Below are 17,144 nucleotides of genomic sequence, written 5' to 3' on the forward strand. Positions count from 1 at the left end.
ACCGTGAATTCTAACATGATCAACTAACTTAAAACTCTAAGGCAAATGTCCTCTTTTCTTTTTTAATCCTCACCCTAGATATGTTTTTATTTATTTGAAAGGGAGGAATGGCAGAAACATCGACTGGTTGCCTCCCATATGCACCCCAATGGGGGATCAAAGCCACAACCTAAGTATGTGCCCTGACTGGGAATTGAACCCACCACCTTCAAATGTCTTCTTTTCCTACCAAGTATGGATAGTTGCCTTTCTGGTAAAAGAATGCAAATCATTTTACTCCAGGTTTCCTGAGTTTTACACGGGCACCACTTGGCAGCCCACACTGCTATGTTACAGCTACTTCTGGAATAAGCAAGTCCTGGCTCCTTTAGAACAATCACCAGCACTTCCACCCCATTTCGCTTAGGAAATCTGTAGATGGAAACAACAGCAGGTATCAGAACCAAGAACATCTAAGCTACAGACACATAAGGAGGCATCAGATAACAGGTTGCCAGTAAAAAAGTAAAATCCAATGGTATTCATAAATATTTCCAGTGCTTTGCATCTATTGCACCCAACATTTCCAGCAATCCTGCTCTCTCCAATTACAAGTCACAGTAGGTCTATTTGATCTCAAATTCATGTACTCTGTTCTGCCTCTCTGGCTACAGACCAAATTCTCTGTTTAGAAAACTTATCACTGAACTGGTATTTAATTCAACCCAATCTATATATATAAAAGCCCAGCAACCGGAACAGCAGAACGACCAGAACAACCATTTGCTATGATGTGCACTCCAGCAGCCAACCAGCCTGATCCAGACCCTGATCGCTGCCCCCTCCCATCGGCCCCCAACACCCCAATCTTGGATGGGGCCGACTGCCAACCACCCGTGGCCCCTCCCCCTGCTGGCCCAGCCCAATGGGCCCCCATCAGAGCGGGCCGGCGGGATTCCATCCATGCACGAATTCGTGCACTGGGCCTCTAGCCTACACTAATAAAATAGTAAGATGCAAATTGACCATACCTCCGTGACACCCACCAGCCAATCAGGAGTGGGTATGCAAATTAACCCAACAAAGATGGTGGGTTAATTTGTATATACAGGCGCCCAAGCGGCTGGGGTTGGGCGATGACGCAGGTGTTCTGCCCCAGCTGCTCTGGGCCTCTGGGCAGCGTGGGAAGGCGGAGAGGTGGCTCCGGGCCAGAGTGAATAGGCCGCTCTGGCTGGAGCAAAGATGGTGCCAGCAGCCAGGGGAAGGAAGGCCCATTCTTGCACAAATCTTCGTACATTGGGCCTCTAGTATCATATAAAAAGAATCAATTACTTGCTCAAACAATGAGCCTATAGCTGGGAATTGGGAATCTACATAATTGAGAGTTTCTCCTTTAAGGGTGAAAAAAACGTTATCATTAGAAATGTGTATTCTCAAAGAAACATTATGGACATTGTCCAAAACTATGCAATAAATATTAATCAGACTAACTTTTTTCTTTCATATTTCCTTTTTATTCTACTTTGTTAGCCCTTTCCTTACTTCCTTTTTTCTTCTAAATAAGTGTATATCCCCAGTCTACCTTGTAAATTTCCTACCTGGAACTTCAATACCAGTGATGAAGTACATAGCAAACAGCAGCACAGGCATACCCCTCTGGGTAAAAGATTGTCCAACACAATTCCGACGCCTCTCTGGTGGCAGTGATTTCTGAGAATGAGGCTGATGACACTGATCCACTTGGAAAATGTCCACCAGCATCCAGGCTACCGAGGACAATATTAAAACAGGACACCAAAACGCTTTCCCCTTCCCGCCGAGTGTTTATTTTATAGCTTTTGCATCAGGTAATCAACTGAAACACTTCAACAACAGAAAGCTGGCAGAATGTTAAGGAAAAGGAGTGATTATCTCTCCAGCAGATGTGACAAAATGGTTTCACGTTGGAAGCAGTATTGCATAAATGAATCAACTGAATGGGGGAAGGAGGAGGGCAGGGGGAGAGAGCAGAGAAAGCAAGGAGTGAGCATCTTCCAACATGGATTGTGAGGGAGGAAAGGCACTACTCAGCTGTCTGCATATTTATAAACTAAAAATCAAAATACACAATCCCTGCTTCTCAAAATTACATTCGACGCTGCTTTAGAGATGCTCACAGACCTCTCAATAGAAAGCTACAGAAGCTTCTATGAAATCAGACAGACAGCACCTGTGTCTAAATCACAGGCTTACCCAGTGGTGTGTTTTAAAGAGATCATCGCCATGGGGCCCTTTTATAAATAGTACTGCAAAGGTCACAAAGCTGCATGAACTTAAATTATAGGATAAATCTGACTAACTGAGCACCCATTTCAATCTCTCAAATTCCCACTCCAGGAAATCAGAAAGCAAGCTCCACTCCAGAGGCGCTGAATTGGCAGTGCAGCTGAAACAGGGTCGCTTTCCCCTCCGAAGGCTGCCTGAGCAGCAGTTTAGCTGGCAGCAGACAGCAACTCCGCACAGGGTAAATGGATGCAAAATTTAACACAATGGCCCCGCTTCCTCTCAAACTAAATAGCTATAATTTATGAAGAGGCAAGTTTTCAAATCATAAATTAGAAGCACCACCTGCACCTCTCTTAAAGACAAACTTCCTAAAAGGTTACAGTACCGGGTGCTTCTCAGAATTAAGGATTCGAGGACCATAGATGTGTGTTTGACAATGATCCCTGGGAAAACCCAAATACCATGGTTTACACAGATGCTCTCTATGTAGAATCTAAATATAAATTAAAATACCAGCTATGCATTTGGGAACCAGCATTTAGTTAAATTCTCTAGTGCTTTTAGAATTTTTATTTCATTTTATTAGAAAAAGAGAGAATCATTGTCTACAAACTATTTTCTTTCTAACTATGCAAATACAATGAGCAAATCATCTGCAATATCAAAATACTGTCTGTAAATCACTGATGGCACTAACAATTTTAGGAATTTTCAATAGGACATATATAGAGAAAGAACAACAGTAGATTTCAAATTGTAGACATTAACTGAGTTTTAAGAATAGAAAATAAAATTTAAACTTTAAAAGTCAGTAAGTTCAAGTTCTCCAATTTTCAAAAATTTAAACCCAATCATCAGGAATTCAGAAGTACCCAATATGTTCAAAGTTGCACAAATGAGTATGGATGATAGAAAAGTAAAGTAATCCCCATGCAATATCTTAAGTGTTGCTATCGGATATATTTAAGTGATACTTTACAGATTAAAGCTGGGTAAAATAAAAATATATCCTCTCCATTACATTAAAACAGTCACAATAATTTATCAACAGTTGCCATTTCACAGCAATTAGAAAACAGGAGTTGATACAAGTTGAACAAAAAGGTACTTTTTCCTCTTTTGGGAAATAAACATATATAGATAGATATATACACACACACATAACATTATCTTTTAAAATTCAAACTGGTTGATTTGCTTTTGCATTGTTAAAAAAAATTTTTCCCTATGATCAAAATACTGAAAAAGCACAAAGGCTAAAAAAAGAAAACCACATTTGCCATTTTAAAAAAATACATTATTGTCTCAGTGGTTCTATATATTTGCTATAAAGTTAAGTATTATAAGGACTCTGCACTTATCAGACTCCTGGGGCTATATTGGACCAGATAGAATTAAATCTGACCCCTTCTCGGTCTCCAGGAAAGATAATCCTAACCCACCCTAAAAGATGATAGAATAAGCCCCTATGCTGAACTGTTAAACTGGGGAAGAAAACATGCCCACCTGGAAGCAATCTAAGTCATAAAAGTTTATGCATCAGTGGGAGAGACTGCCTGAATCAGAAAGCTATTCTTTGGATTTAAGTTAGGAGCTTTTCAAAGTATATAAACTCTTTTAGGCCACTAGAGTACAGATTCAAAAATGATTTCTCCATAAATAACCATCTATTTTGGGGGTTGGTAAACTACAACCCCTGGGCATGTCACCTGTTTTTGTAATAATGTTTTATTGGAAAATAGCCATCTCATTTGTTTATGTATTGTCTATGGGTGCTTTTGTGCTAACTGGCAGAGTTGAGTAGTTGTGACAGAGACCACATGGTCTGCAAAACCTCAAAACTTTACTCTCTGGACCTTTATAGAGAAAGCTTACTGACTCCCTGACCTAGTGCACTACGTGCAACTCTGGTTAAGTGAAGAGTTAATGCACATCAGGGAGCTCGCAGCATGTACTCCAAGAATGACCGACACACTGGGGCTCTTTAGCAGGTAAATGTCGAACACCCCACCTGGAAATGGTGCTTTCCTTTGGGGCAAGGAAATAATGTGTATATATTTTTAACAAATATCTGTAAACATTAATACACACAAAAATAAAAAAAGCCAAATAAGAAAAGTATGCCTGTCAATGTTCTCTTAATACCTTCCTATTACTGGGGGGAAAGGGTATGAAAATGATTGTTAACTTCCTCTTCTTTAAATTTGTTAGTAAATGTTTTTTGATAAGTAGTGCTCACTCCTGGCCTCCCATGTAATTAATAACCGTAAAAGCAACCTGCCTACAATCCTTACATAGTTTGTTGAGGCCTTGTTTGGGAATATTTATTTAAACTATGCATACTAAAGATTATTCTTTTAGAAAAATGTTTCTAAATTTCTTTATCTCTGTCACTCTAAGAAGGTGAAGAAGGTAAAGAACTCCCAGGAAAATGAGACTCTGCAAAATATACCTTAAAAACTAGAGGTATAAAATAGCTACCACTTCTGAATGGTAATGTAAAATAAGAACAGAAAACTCTTCCAAATTTGAAGAACAAATTTTCCCTGCCCTGAGTCAACTAATGAAGACTTTCTCAAACAGGGAACCTCCTGAACTCAAGCAGCTGCTCATGAATTGTTAAGAATTCACAGGTGCTTCATATTTCAATAGTTGAAACAGGGGAGACAAAACACTGAGATGTTTATCAAACCCAAACTTATATCAAGATTAATTTTTTTCAACCAGCTTGTAAGTGGATTTTCCCTTTCTTTTTAAAAAAATGAACAGTATGAAACTATATGTTAAAGATGTTTCCATAATACCTTACATTTATATAGCACTTTACAATTTCAAAGTGCTTTCACATGCCATCTCATTTAATCCTCACAACACCCCTGCGAGGTAGGTACAGCAGGTATTACTACTCTCATTTCGAGATGAGGACATTGAGGCAAAGAGAGGTTAAGTGACTCACCCAAGATCACACAGCTGAAAAGTGGCAGAGCCAGGACCAGGAATCAAGTTTTCTGACTCCTTGTCCAGGACTCTTTCCACTTATAACGACTGCCCCCAATTCTGAACAGTGTACTGTGTATCAAAATTGAAAGGTTATTAGGGTTAATTTCAGTGATATCTTAAAGTTAAATGAGAAATACAAGAACAGTAGGTCTGATGGTTTTACTTGACATAATAAAATTGGTGCAAAACCACTTTTGTCTAAATACTTATAACCTTTTGGTCCAAATACATAAAATATGCAATATTTACAGCATTTTCCTTTTTTTTTTTTTTGTAAATGCAATGCTTTAAAACACATTATAAAGCACCGTAGTAAAAATAGTTTACAAGTAAAAGTACAGAAGTAGGAAAACCCTACCCATACCACAGCTCACTAAATGGAGTTATAATATGGAGTCACCAGTACCTGTTGACAGCGTTACAGATAACCCGGAGAAACAAATACTAAACTTACTTTTTTTTTTATATTAATGTGTGGAAGCCTTAACTAAAATTTCAACGTTCTCTGTAGTGTCTCCCCAGTCTTAGATACTGGAGAGACAGGAATGAGAAACACGGCTTTGACTCTTTTTACAGTATTAGTAATAGTTTGAATTGGTTTTTAACACTAATGACAATTATTTTTTTAAAGGAAATGAACATGACCTACATAAATATGGGCAATTCCAACTACAGCAGAGACACTTCCTAGCAAACATGATCAAGCATTCCAATACGTTTCATGAGACGTGACTCACAGGAACGAAGCGCACACTGCCCACCAGTAGCAACGCTACTCAGTGCGGTTGCACAACCAACCCTCCAGGTGAAGGCAGAGGAGCAAATGGATTGGTCTTCATTCATGGTTAGTTGAAAAAAAACGCTTTATCAAAAACAGAGTATCAGAATTTTTTCTAAAATTGTATTTAGCCTTTTGATTAGAACTGCTATGTGTTTATTTTAAGCGATACATAGGTTTTTCCCAGGCAGGAGGTTATAACTCCCACCAAAATTTAACTAGGGAAAAAAAAAAAAGGCTGAAACTTAAACTTCTTCAACCACTGACATACCAGCTAGCATCTACTTTCCTTGATCTTTTTGTTTGTTTCCTAACTCGGCTCAATATGAACTGTGGACCTGAGAACTAAGGTGAAGACAGGGTCAAAGTTTTAGTTGAAAAATCAAATAGTCACACCTTGTACTCAGTTTGATTTAGGGTAAATCTTTTCATAGAAAAAGTTTTGTGCGAGGATGTAGAGATCTCCATCTTTTTCTCGGACAGCGTGGGCTCTGATGAATTGGAACTGCTCTAGTGCAAATTCATAGAACTCATTCTCCATTTTCCAAATGTCAGACTGCTGTAGTTTTGCAATGGTTTGTTTAGTGGGGAGTTTCTTCTCTGTGGTTTTCCTAAGATGAGATTTCTTTCCTACTTATAAAGGAAAAAAAGAAAAGGTAAATAATTCTGAAAACATACAAAAGATCAATGCCTCTTCATGTGAAGAGATGGTTTAAGTTAACAGAAAAGGACAGGCAACAACTGTTTTGTATTATTATCACCGGGGAAAAGCAGTGCCCTAATCCTACTGAAATTGTGATTTATTCCTTTTAATGTAAATCCTTAACCGGTGGAAGACTTAATAGGCTGTCAAATAGTAAAAGCAAGGATTGTCCATCACTGAAGGCTGTCACAATATATGCCGTACTCTCAAGTGCTCTGACTAGTTCATTTTTGAAAAGAGGGTAAAATATCTATTTCAACCTTAATACTAATTTCTCATTACCTTTACTCCATATAATTATATGTTAGAAACTAGGACATATGCATATCTTAGAAAAAGACCTCCTCTGACTGGATCTTATCAGAGAGTGGCAAAATAACAATGAACAAAGACACAAAACCACCCAAGGGAGACCGGACAGTCACTTTCAGACGTGAACAACGGCCGAGGCTGCTGAAGCACCTCAGGAGGGCTGTGACAGTTACAGCAGGTGATCATCATCATGAAAGTGACCGTGCTCTACTGTCCTGCCTCTACTCTAAATGGCATTAGTAGGTCTGAGGGTGGAATACAGTCATAATGTTTGGTATCGGAATTATAAAATATTACACATTTCTGAGATTGGTTCTGTAGTTTGTATCTTTCCACTATTCCTACAATGCCTTCTAATTATCACCTAATAGATGTCCATTCATTCAAAAAATATTTACTGAACACCATCTGTGTGCCAGGAATCGTTTTGTATTGAAAATGTTGAGGAGAAACAGATAATTTACCTTGAGTACAGACAAGTTCCTTAAGAAACTTCAAATCACACAGATTTCTCAAATTGCAAACGAAGAGAGTTAAGGACAGCTTCAGAAAGAAACCCATCGTGTATATACCTGTACGGTAGAGGTCTGTAGCACCCCTGAAGAACCTGGGCAAAGCTGCTTCCAGTAACATGATAAAATCTTCAAGCTCTTCAGTAACTCCCACCAGAAAGTATTCATTAATTAGGTTATACTTGGCTTGATCCATAGCCCACCTGCTTCCCACATTCCTAAAACCAATAAAAGAAATTAAGAACCTGGTTGTTCAATGTGCTAAGTATATTTGATGCCTTTGCCACTGTATATTATAGGAAAAATAGACAAACACATGTCCATCCAAAGCCTTAGCACTTTTATTCATGTCCTTTAAGAGGCACACATTTTTAGTTTTCTTTGCCTCTATCCCCAGTTTCTGCTCAACTATGCAGTGCGAACTCAGACTTTACAGTTAGTTTAATATTATCAAAATTTAGTTTGAGGGCAGTTAAAAAAATGTATACGCAACACATATATTTCTCTTATCTGATTTAGTGTGCACTTAATTTTTTAAAATTAAAGTAACTTTGTTCATTTTAAAAGCTACTTAGTAAGGTCTAAGCACTTTGTGTTTAGTGTTTATCTTAATTTAATTTGTGAGCGTAGGTTTTTCCATCATTTCTGAGGAACAGAAGTAAGATAAGAAATGGTCCTGCCAGGAACCTTTTATTTTTTACATCTTCAGCTAATGGCTCTTAATAGGGTTGGCTCTAAGTAAACTATGCTTTTCAGCTGATGACTTTACCTCTCTAACTTTGTCTTCTCAGCCATTAAAAAGTTGTGGTGATGCCCTAGCTGGTTTGGCTCAGTGAGTAGAGCATCGGCCTGTGGACTGAAGGGTCCTGGGTTCGATTCCGGCCAAGGGCACATGCCTGGGTTTCGGGCTCAGTCCCCAGTGTGGGGCATGCAGGAGGCAGCCAATCAATGATTCTCTCTCATCATTGATGTTTCTATCTATCTCTCCCTCTCCCTTCCTCTCTGAAATCAATAAAAATATATTAAAAAAAAAAGTTGTGGTGAGGTGTAGGGAAGAATAAATGAGTTAATTGAGCTTATTAAGTATGTTTTACAGATTCATAGAACTGGGAGGTCCTATGAATTTGTAAAACATACTTAAGAAGCTCAATTAAAATCTCCTCAATAACCCCCAACAGAGCAATACTCTTTATTGTTTGAAGGTGGAGGTTGACAAACTTTCTATAAAAGGCCAGAGAAGAAATATCTTGGGTTTTGCAGGCCATATGGTCTTGGTTCACAGTTAATTAATTCCGCTCTTGCAGCATGAAAACAGCCATAGACAGTAAGTAAACAAATGAATGTGGCTGTGTTCCAATAAAACTTTATAAAAACAGGTGAGGAGTCAAATTTGGTCTTCAAGTTGCAATTTACCCATCCCCTGTTCTATAAAAATGATTAAAAACTAAGACATTCTTCCTATGCCTTCAATTTTTCTTAAGCTATTATTATACTTTGATATAATCTATTGAGTAGGACTTTTAATTTCACAGTAACCAAATAATGTATTTCAAACAATGAAGAAAAGAACAGAAGGCGTTCCTTGAACCTCATTGTGGCTTTAAGAAAGATACTTTCAATGTGTTCCTGTTTTTTCAACTTTTTCTATTAAAATTATTGATTAGATCAAATGAAGACATACCATTATTTTTAAAAACTGAAAACTCAGCACATCCCGAGGAAATAAACTCTTTATAAAAGATAAAATATCTTTATTTTCCACCTTATGTTTATTAGCAGACTAAACCACAACCATAACTGTCTCTCCAAGTCAAAATCAGTTTAACAGTGAAACCAGGTGAATAATTTACCCAGTGGGACAAAAGTCCTACTTGATCTAACATGAATGGCCAAAAGAGTAAGCTTGGGGGAAAATGAGGTTTATGAAATGATCTCTGACCTCTAATTAAGAGCTCTGCTGGAATACATGTAACACTAAAAAACAAACAAAACATTAAAAAAAATCAGCATCTGAGGAAACAGTGCACGGATATTTATACATGAAGAATCTTTCGAATGCACTTAAGGTAATCACAAGATGAAGTATTACTTAATCACATGTTATTTTTAGTCTGGACTTTCATTAATTCCTTATATCTTACCCTTGACTAACACATTCACATTTGTGAAATACCGATTATAGAGAAATGAGGAAGTTTAAAATGTAAGCCAACTTGATCTCCTTACCAGCATTCCGAGCTGTGGCCGCAGAAGAATGGGATTTGAAGCCAGAGCTTCTCTGGAGCACAGTCTGAGCCGCCCTCCGCTACACATTCATCAAACGTCTGGAACGAAGACACAGCAGCACAGATGAGCCATAAACCCAAGTCAATGTGGGTTCCCAGTCACTGAGATACTGAATTAAAGGGACAAGCAGGTTATGAACACATACCTGAGATCGTTTCCACATAACTGAGGAAAGTTAAACATGGATCTTTCTCACGCCTTTGTCTATGCCAGTGTTTGTATGAGTTATTTTACTATATGAATGGAAAACCCCCAGATAAAAACTCGCCTTAAAAATAAGTACTGGTTTATGTTAAGTTTGTATATTTATAATTTCTAACCTCTTAACTAAATGAAAACAAAGCTAAAGATACTATCATTTCTTTATAATCATTTTATTATAATCATCTATGAAATAATCATTTGAAAAGAACATAAAGTAGGGCTACACTTAAGTCTCTTCATTGTACAAAGCAGAAGTGACCTCAGATACTTACAACCTGCAAGTGCACCTGACTGAAGTAATTAGAAGGAAAAGAGACTCACAGCTTACATTTCTAAAATTACTCCATTCCAATTTTGTGAGTACTCACTGTCTGTCACAGGCATTTTAACAGTAGCCATTATCTATTGGAAACGCTATAATATTGAGATACCAGAGAATAAAGTTGGAAGCTGTGGATGCTGCAATGAGACATCTACAAAGACCACCTATTATTTCTGAGAGGAAGCAGATGGAGTAGAATGAGTCCTAGTCAGAGTCCAGGCTCCTAAGTTTCTAGATTCAGGTTTCTTTGTTTTAGAAGATTAGCATCTACTCTAACTCATTCACCTACCAAATGTTTTATTATCCTATATAATAAAAGGGTAATATACAAATAGACCGAATGGCAGAATGACCTGTTGCTATGACGCGCACTAACCACCAGGGTGCAGATGCTTAATGCAGGAGCTGTCTCCCCCCCACCCCACCCCCGTGGTCAGTGCGCTCCCACAGGGGGAGCACTGCTCAGCCAGAAGCCGGCTCATGCCTGGCAAGCGCAGCGGTGGTGGGCAGGAGCCTCTCCTGCCTCCAAGGCAGCACTAAGGATGTCTGACTGCCACGGGAGCAGGCCTAAGTCATCAGTTGGACATACCCCGAGGGCTCCTGGACTGCGAGAGGGCACAGGCCAGGGTGAGGGAACCCCCGAGTGCATGAATTTCATGCACTGGGCCTCTAGTACAATATAAAAGCAGAAAAATATGCCCTGTGAGTTTGGCTCAGTGGATAGAGGGTCAGCCTGTGGACTGAAGGTTCCGGGTTCGATTCTGGTCAGGGGCACATGCCTGGGGTTGGGGGCTCCATCCCCAGTAGGGGGCGTGCAGGAGGCAGCCAATCAATGATTTTCATCATTGATGTTTCTATCTCTCTCCCTCTCCCTTCCTCTCTGAAATCAATAAAAATATTTTCAGAAAATAAAAAATAAAAAAACTAGAAAAAATAAATATAAAAATATTCTTGAGGCCATTTAGATTATTAGTTTAGATATTTAACTCCTATAATTGAAGGTTAAACTAAACAAAATTTGATGCTTGATGGTAATGGCAATTATATGTACATTGCACCCTCTTCTGCAAATGCTTTTGCTTCTTACTTTATATAGAAAACTGAAACTAAGCATGAGCTCCCTCAATTTCCTGCTTAGATAAAAGTTTATCTGCATCTGTAGCCCCCTACTGCCCTCAGCGTGAAAGAGACATTTGCTTCTCCTATCTTTGAACACCATTCTCACCCCCTTCTGAGACCCTTGCTCCATCAATTTCTCTCCAGTTCTTTGTATGATCACCCCTTGCTGACTTCAGATATATTAATATGCCAAGTGTCTGTCATCTTAAAGAAACATTTCCTGATTTTTTTTGTTTCTTTCAAAGCCAAACTTCTATTTCAAGAGTAGTCCTTCCTTGGGGTCAGTCTTAACTTACCTCTCAGTGGCTTACCAACGTTTTGGATTCCACCTGAACTCCTTTCTCTGACATCCCTGATGGACTTGCCATTGACAAATCAAAGGGACAGATTTGAATCCTCATTCCACTAACCTCTTTGTAATTGAAATCATTTTCCTAGCCATTCCAAGGACTTGCCAGGTTTGTCTTCTGATTCTCTGACATTAGTCTCCTTGGTATGCTGCTCTTTACCTGCCTGCTCTTTAAATGTTGACATGCCCTGTGCTACATCATCTGCATCCTCTCTTTTTCTTCGTCCTGTTTCACCTGGTCCTCTTTTCATACTCTGTATGTCTCCAAGTGCAATTTCATTCAATCCCTTTGTTTCAACTCCCACCTAGTGTTGGTGACTCTCAAATCTATGATTTAGTTTAGACTTATATTTTGAGGTTCAAATACAATTTCTAGTGGATACCTCCACTTACTCATACATGACTAAAAATAATGTCCAATTTTATCTCTTTCTTCAACTCCATTACAACGGAATCTTCCTTCTGTTTTCTCTTTCTAGAGGAAGAAACCACCTAAGGTCCAACCAGAAACCTGGGAAGAAGACCGGCCAAGGCTAACTCTGGATTACACACCTTTTACTGAGTAGAGAAAACTGATCTACAATGAAAAGCTCCTGAACCTGTAAATATGTCAACTGCAAAGATATTATATTGCTTTCTTGTGGTGCCTTTTACATATAAAATACTTTTTAAGCAAAAAGTAAGTTCTTAAATGCCTTTGTGAGAGAGCATAGTAAAATGCATGTTTGATAAGCAAACCATTGCCAGGGAGTGGTGAACTGCTGAGGACTATGGAGGCAGTATTCTGTAGACAATGGTAAGATCAGGTAGTGCTAAGTATGGCCTCCTTTCAACCTTATTTACTATATATTTATTATGCAAATTAGTATATATAAATTACTATATATTTTAAATTCATTATAATTCCTATAGCTGTTGACAAGCCTAGTTAATTTAAAGAAATACAAAAAGCAAATTGGGGCAGGAACTGGGATCTCTGGGACCAATGAGTACCTTCTTCACATAACCTGACTCTTCTTTAGATTGTTACTTAGAGCACATAACTACTTACTCTTTCCATAAGTATACACCCCTTGATATTCTGTTAACAAAATAATAAAAAGTGTTTAATAATTGATAGGGCAGCACAAAGTTAAAATCATAAAAATAAATAATTACACACTTAGAAAATGTGAGTGATAAGATTTACCAGCGCAGTTACTGTATTTTCCAGCGTATAAGACAACTGACTGAGAGTATAAGATGACCCCCAACTTTTCCAGTTAAAATATAGAATTTGGGATATACCCACCCTATAAGATGACACCCAGCGTATAAGACGACCCCCGACTTTTGAGAAGACTTTCCTGGGTTAAAAAGTCGTCTTATACGCCGGAAAATACGGTAATATTATTTGGAAGCCATTAAGAAGGGCGTGGAGACAAACTATGGTTATTCAAACTTAGGTAATTGGCAGACATTTTCTCAAAATGAACCAAGTGTGCCTGCCTGTCACTTGAAATCGAACACCTAACAGTGTTAATAGCCCCGTGGTTCTCAACTGGAGCTGTTTTGGCTGTCAGGTAACACTGGCAATGCTGGAAGACATTTTTAGTTCTCACAACTGGGTGTGTGTAGGAAGGATGTTACTGGGTAGAGGTCAGAGATGCTGGCAAATATCCTACAATTATAGGCAGTTTCCCCACACAAAGAATTATCACCCAAAACAACAACAGTGTTGAGGTTGAGAAATCCTGTGGTAGTCAGTGATATAAGTTAAGCTATCAAGCAAAAAAATAAAATTTTGGAATACTTGACAAACCATTACTTGAGCTTGACTGTTTTGCAATACTTAAAGACTTTACTGATGAGATCAGTGGTGATACTGATCAGTGTAAATTTTTTATATTGTATAATAAAATGTGTCAGCATTTGGAAAATCCACATAACATCCACATGATGTTACAAAATTATGCTCGGTTAAAAGGGTAAATATATCAATGGATGCTAATGTAGCAGAGCATAATGGTTCACTGCTATGGCTTCAGAATCTACACTTCAGCAACGTCAAGAGGCTACTACTTATCAAGTTTCAGTGTAGTATTAAAGAGGGATATCTGTGATTTTCTGAAAAGGTAATTGAAATTCTTCCCTTTCCAATTACATTATCTGTGTAAAGCTTGATCTTTTTCCATTTTTTTAAATGTTTTTATTTATTTTAGAGAGAGAGAAAGTGAGGAGAGAGAGAGAGAGAGAGAGGGAGAAGGAGAGAGAGAGAGAGAGAGAGAGAGAGAGAGAGAGAGAGAGAGAGAGATATTGGGTTGCTTCCTGCATGTACCCCGACCTGGGATGAAACCCACAACCTGGGTATGTGCCCTAACCGGGAATCAAACTGGTGACCTTTCAATGCATGGGACAACACTCAACCAACTAATCGACACTGGCCAGGACAAGCTGGATTTTCTTTATACACTTCAACCAAAAGAATTGGTTAAATTAAACTGACTATTTTAGCAGTGATATAAAAGTCCAGCTCTTTATATTAAGCTAGATATTTTTTTAATTTGCAAAAATGTAAGATGCCACACTTTTGACACTTTTTGAAAATGGTTATTTGCATGAAAATATTTATGCTATCATGAGTTTCCTACTGTTATTTTTTAATTACTTAATATTTTTTAAAGTTCTAATTTATTGGTGAATTTACTGATATTGGTAAATATCAGTAGATATAACCCTACATAAACAAAAGTTCTTTGGTGATCCTAAATAACTTTTTTAAGAGTAAAAGGAGTTCTGAGTTTTAGGAACGCTGATTTACCTATATCAGTGAAGGCGAACCTATGACACGCGTGTCAGCACTGACACGCGTAGCCATTTCTGATGACATGTGGCCGCTGAGGTGGCTGCATGCCGAGGATGAAACATTTGCTGCTCCTGAGGATGAAACATTTGCGAAATAATGTTTTTTCCTCAAAGTGACACACTACCCGAGTTATGCTCAGTTTTTTGGCAAAGTTTGACACACCAAGCTCAAAAGGTTGCCCATCACTGACCTATATACTTCTTCAATACTTGAGTGCTGAACTACTATTTAATGTGCTTCAAACTGTTACTTGAGGTACAGACAATATACAATTTCATGGAAATGAAACCACTGCAAGGTATTTCCTATCCTATATAATAAAAGCCTAATATGCTAAGTGTCTGGTTGTCCGGTCAGCCATTCAACCAATCAAAGCATAATATGCTAATGATATGCTAAGGCTGCTCAACCGCTCGCTATGACATGCACTGACCACCAGGGGGCAGACAGTCGACCAGTCGCTATGACGTGCACTGACCACCAGGGGACAGACACTTCGACTGGTAGGTTAGCTTGCTGCTGGGGTCCGGTTGATCGGGACTAAGCGAGACAGGCCGGACACGCTCTGGAGCCCTCCCACAGTCCCTTCCCAGTGGCCAACTCCCCGCGTCCCTCCCCGGCATCAATCGTGCACCGGTGGGTCCCTCGGCCTGGTCTGCACCCTCTCGCAATCCGGGACCCCTCGGGGGATGTCAGAGAGCCAGTTTCGGCCCAATGGCGGAACGAATGGTCACTATGATGCGCACTGACCACCAGGGGGCAGACACTCACAGGAGCTGCCCCCTGGTGGTCAGTGTGCTCCCACAGGGGGAGCGCCACTCAGCCAGAAGCCGGGCTCATGCCTGGCAAGTGCAGCAGTGGTGGTGGGAGCATCTCCCACCTCCATGGCAGCACTAAGGATGTCTGACTGAAGGCCTAAGCCAGCAGTCAGACATCCCCTGAGGGCTCCCAGACTGCAAGAGGGTGCAGGTCGGGCTGAGGGAACCCCCCCTGTGTGCACGAATTTCGTGCACTGGGCCTCTAGTATCTTTATAACCACCTTTTAATCCCCATTTATCTTCCATTTTCAAAATGTTAACCCTGCCTTTTCAAAAATGTTACGGTGGAATCTCGGTTCTCTAACTCAATTAATTCTGGAAGGCTGTTCAAGAAATAATTTGAAAACGGAATCATTTTTTTCTCATTAGAAATAATGTAAATTTAATTAATTTGTTCCAGCCCTACAAATGATTCCATTTTATTTAACATATTTTTATTGACTTCAGAGAGGAAGGGACAGGGAGAGAGAGATAGAAACATCAATGATGAGAGAGAATCATTGATTGGCTGCCTCCTGCACACCCCTATTAGGGATCAAGCCCACAACCCAGGCATCTGCCCTTGACTGGAATCAAACCCGGGACCTTTCAGTCCGCAGGCTGATGCTCTATCCACTGAGCCAAATCGGCTAGGGCCAAATGATTCCATTTTAACCTTTCTTATATATAGTACATGTCTACTGTACTGTTTAATCTATAAATAAGCACTTTTTTCCCCCCCTTAAATTTATCAACCATCCCCTACTAGCCTTAAATGAATCACTTTCAGTAGTAGGTTCAGGGATATCTTTCAGGTCAGCATGTAGCATCTTTGCTTGTTCACATATCACTGCCTCTGAAATGCTGTCACCCAGCTAACTGTTTTTTGTTTATCCAAATCAACAACAGTTTTTCTACCCCTTCAATTGCCTGTGATCATTGTTTCTTTCACACCCTTAGCAACATTAGCACTTTTTTTTAAATCCTCACCCGAGGATATTTTTCCATTGATTTTTAGAGAAAGTGGAAGGGAGGGGAGAGATAGAGAGCGATACATTGATTGGTTGCCTCCCGCATGCACCCCCACCAGGGCTGCGATTGGGGCCACAACCCAGGTATGTGCCCTTGTCCAGAATGGAACCAGGGACCCTTTAGTCTGAGGGCCAACACTCTATCCACTGAGCCAAACCAGCAAGGGCAACATTAGCCCTTTTGATGGCCTCTCTATGTTTTACAATTGTGTTAATCCTTGATTTCACCAGCAACAAGAGCATTCTCTTCTTTGTATGTGGTCTGAGAGACAGACGCTTTCTGTCATGCTGAGGTATCAGTATGAAAAGGGTTGTCAGGTCAGAAAACTGAAGTTTTGTTCTACAACCCAGACATATTTTTTCTGTGAACAACTTGGTTGAGAACCGAATTGTTCTAGATAGGAGACATTCGAGAAGAGAACCAAGGTTTGACTGTATATGCCACACAGTCTTATTAACATCACAGATGTGAATTTATTAATGACTTAATATTAAGGAATTATTTGCAATAAAACATCATTGGGTCCCAGAATGTTACCAACATTTGTGTCATGAGGAATAAGCCAAATTAATAAAAATGTGTATGTCTCAATATGTTATAAGACTGAAAAGGCCCATCTGTCAATCACAAAGCAAAGGAAT

General features: G+C 39.2%; 1 protein-coding gene across 2 annotated transcripts in view; it reads right to left on the reverse strand.

Moving 5' to 3' along the window:
* Positions 1-1,132: 1,132 nt before the first annotated feature.
* The window catches only part of HS2ST1 (heparan sulfate 2-O-sulfotransferase 1), a 167,406-nt gene continuing 151,394 nt past the window's right edge, over positions 1,133-17,144 (reverse strand). Inside the window, exons 5-7 of one of the 2 annotated variants that reach the window (XM_079777482.1) lie at positions 9,776-9,873; positions 7,610-7,767; positions 1,133-6,652 (exon numbers count right to left, since the gene is read on the reverse strand). In XM_079777482.1, the coding sequence (XP_079633608.1) occupies positions 6,426-6,652; positions 7,610-7,767; positions 9,776-9,873 (483 nt within the window). In that variant the 3' untranslated portion in view covers positions 1,133-6,425. Of the gene's footprint in view, positions 6,656-7,609; positions 7,768-9,775; positions 9,874-17,144 lie in introns of both variants that reach the window. The other variant, XM_079777481.1, reaches the window with a different exon arrangement.

This window comes from Cnephaeus nilssonii, assembly GCF_951640355.1.
Source record: "Cnephaeus nilssonii genome assembly, chromosome: 7".
Lineage (NCBI taxonomy): Eukaryota > Metazoa > Chordata > Mammalia > Chiroptera > Vespertilionidae > Cnephaeus > Cnephaeus nilssonii.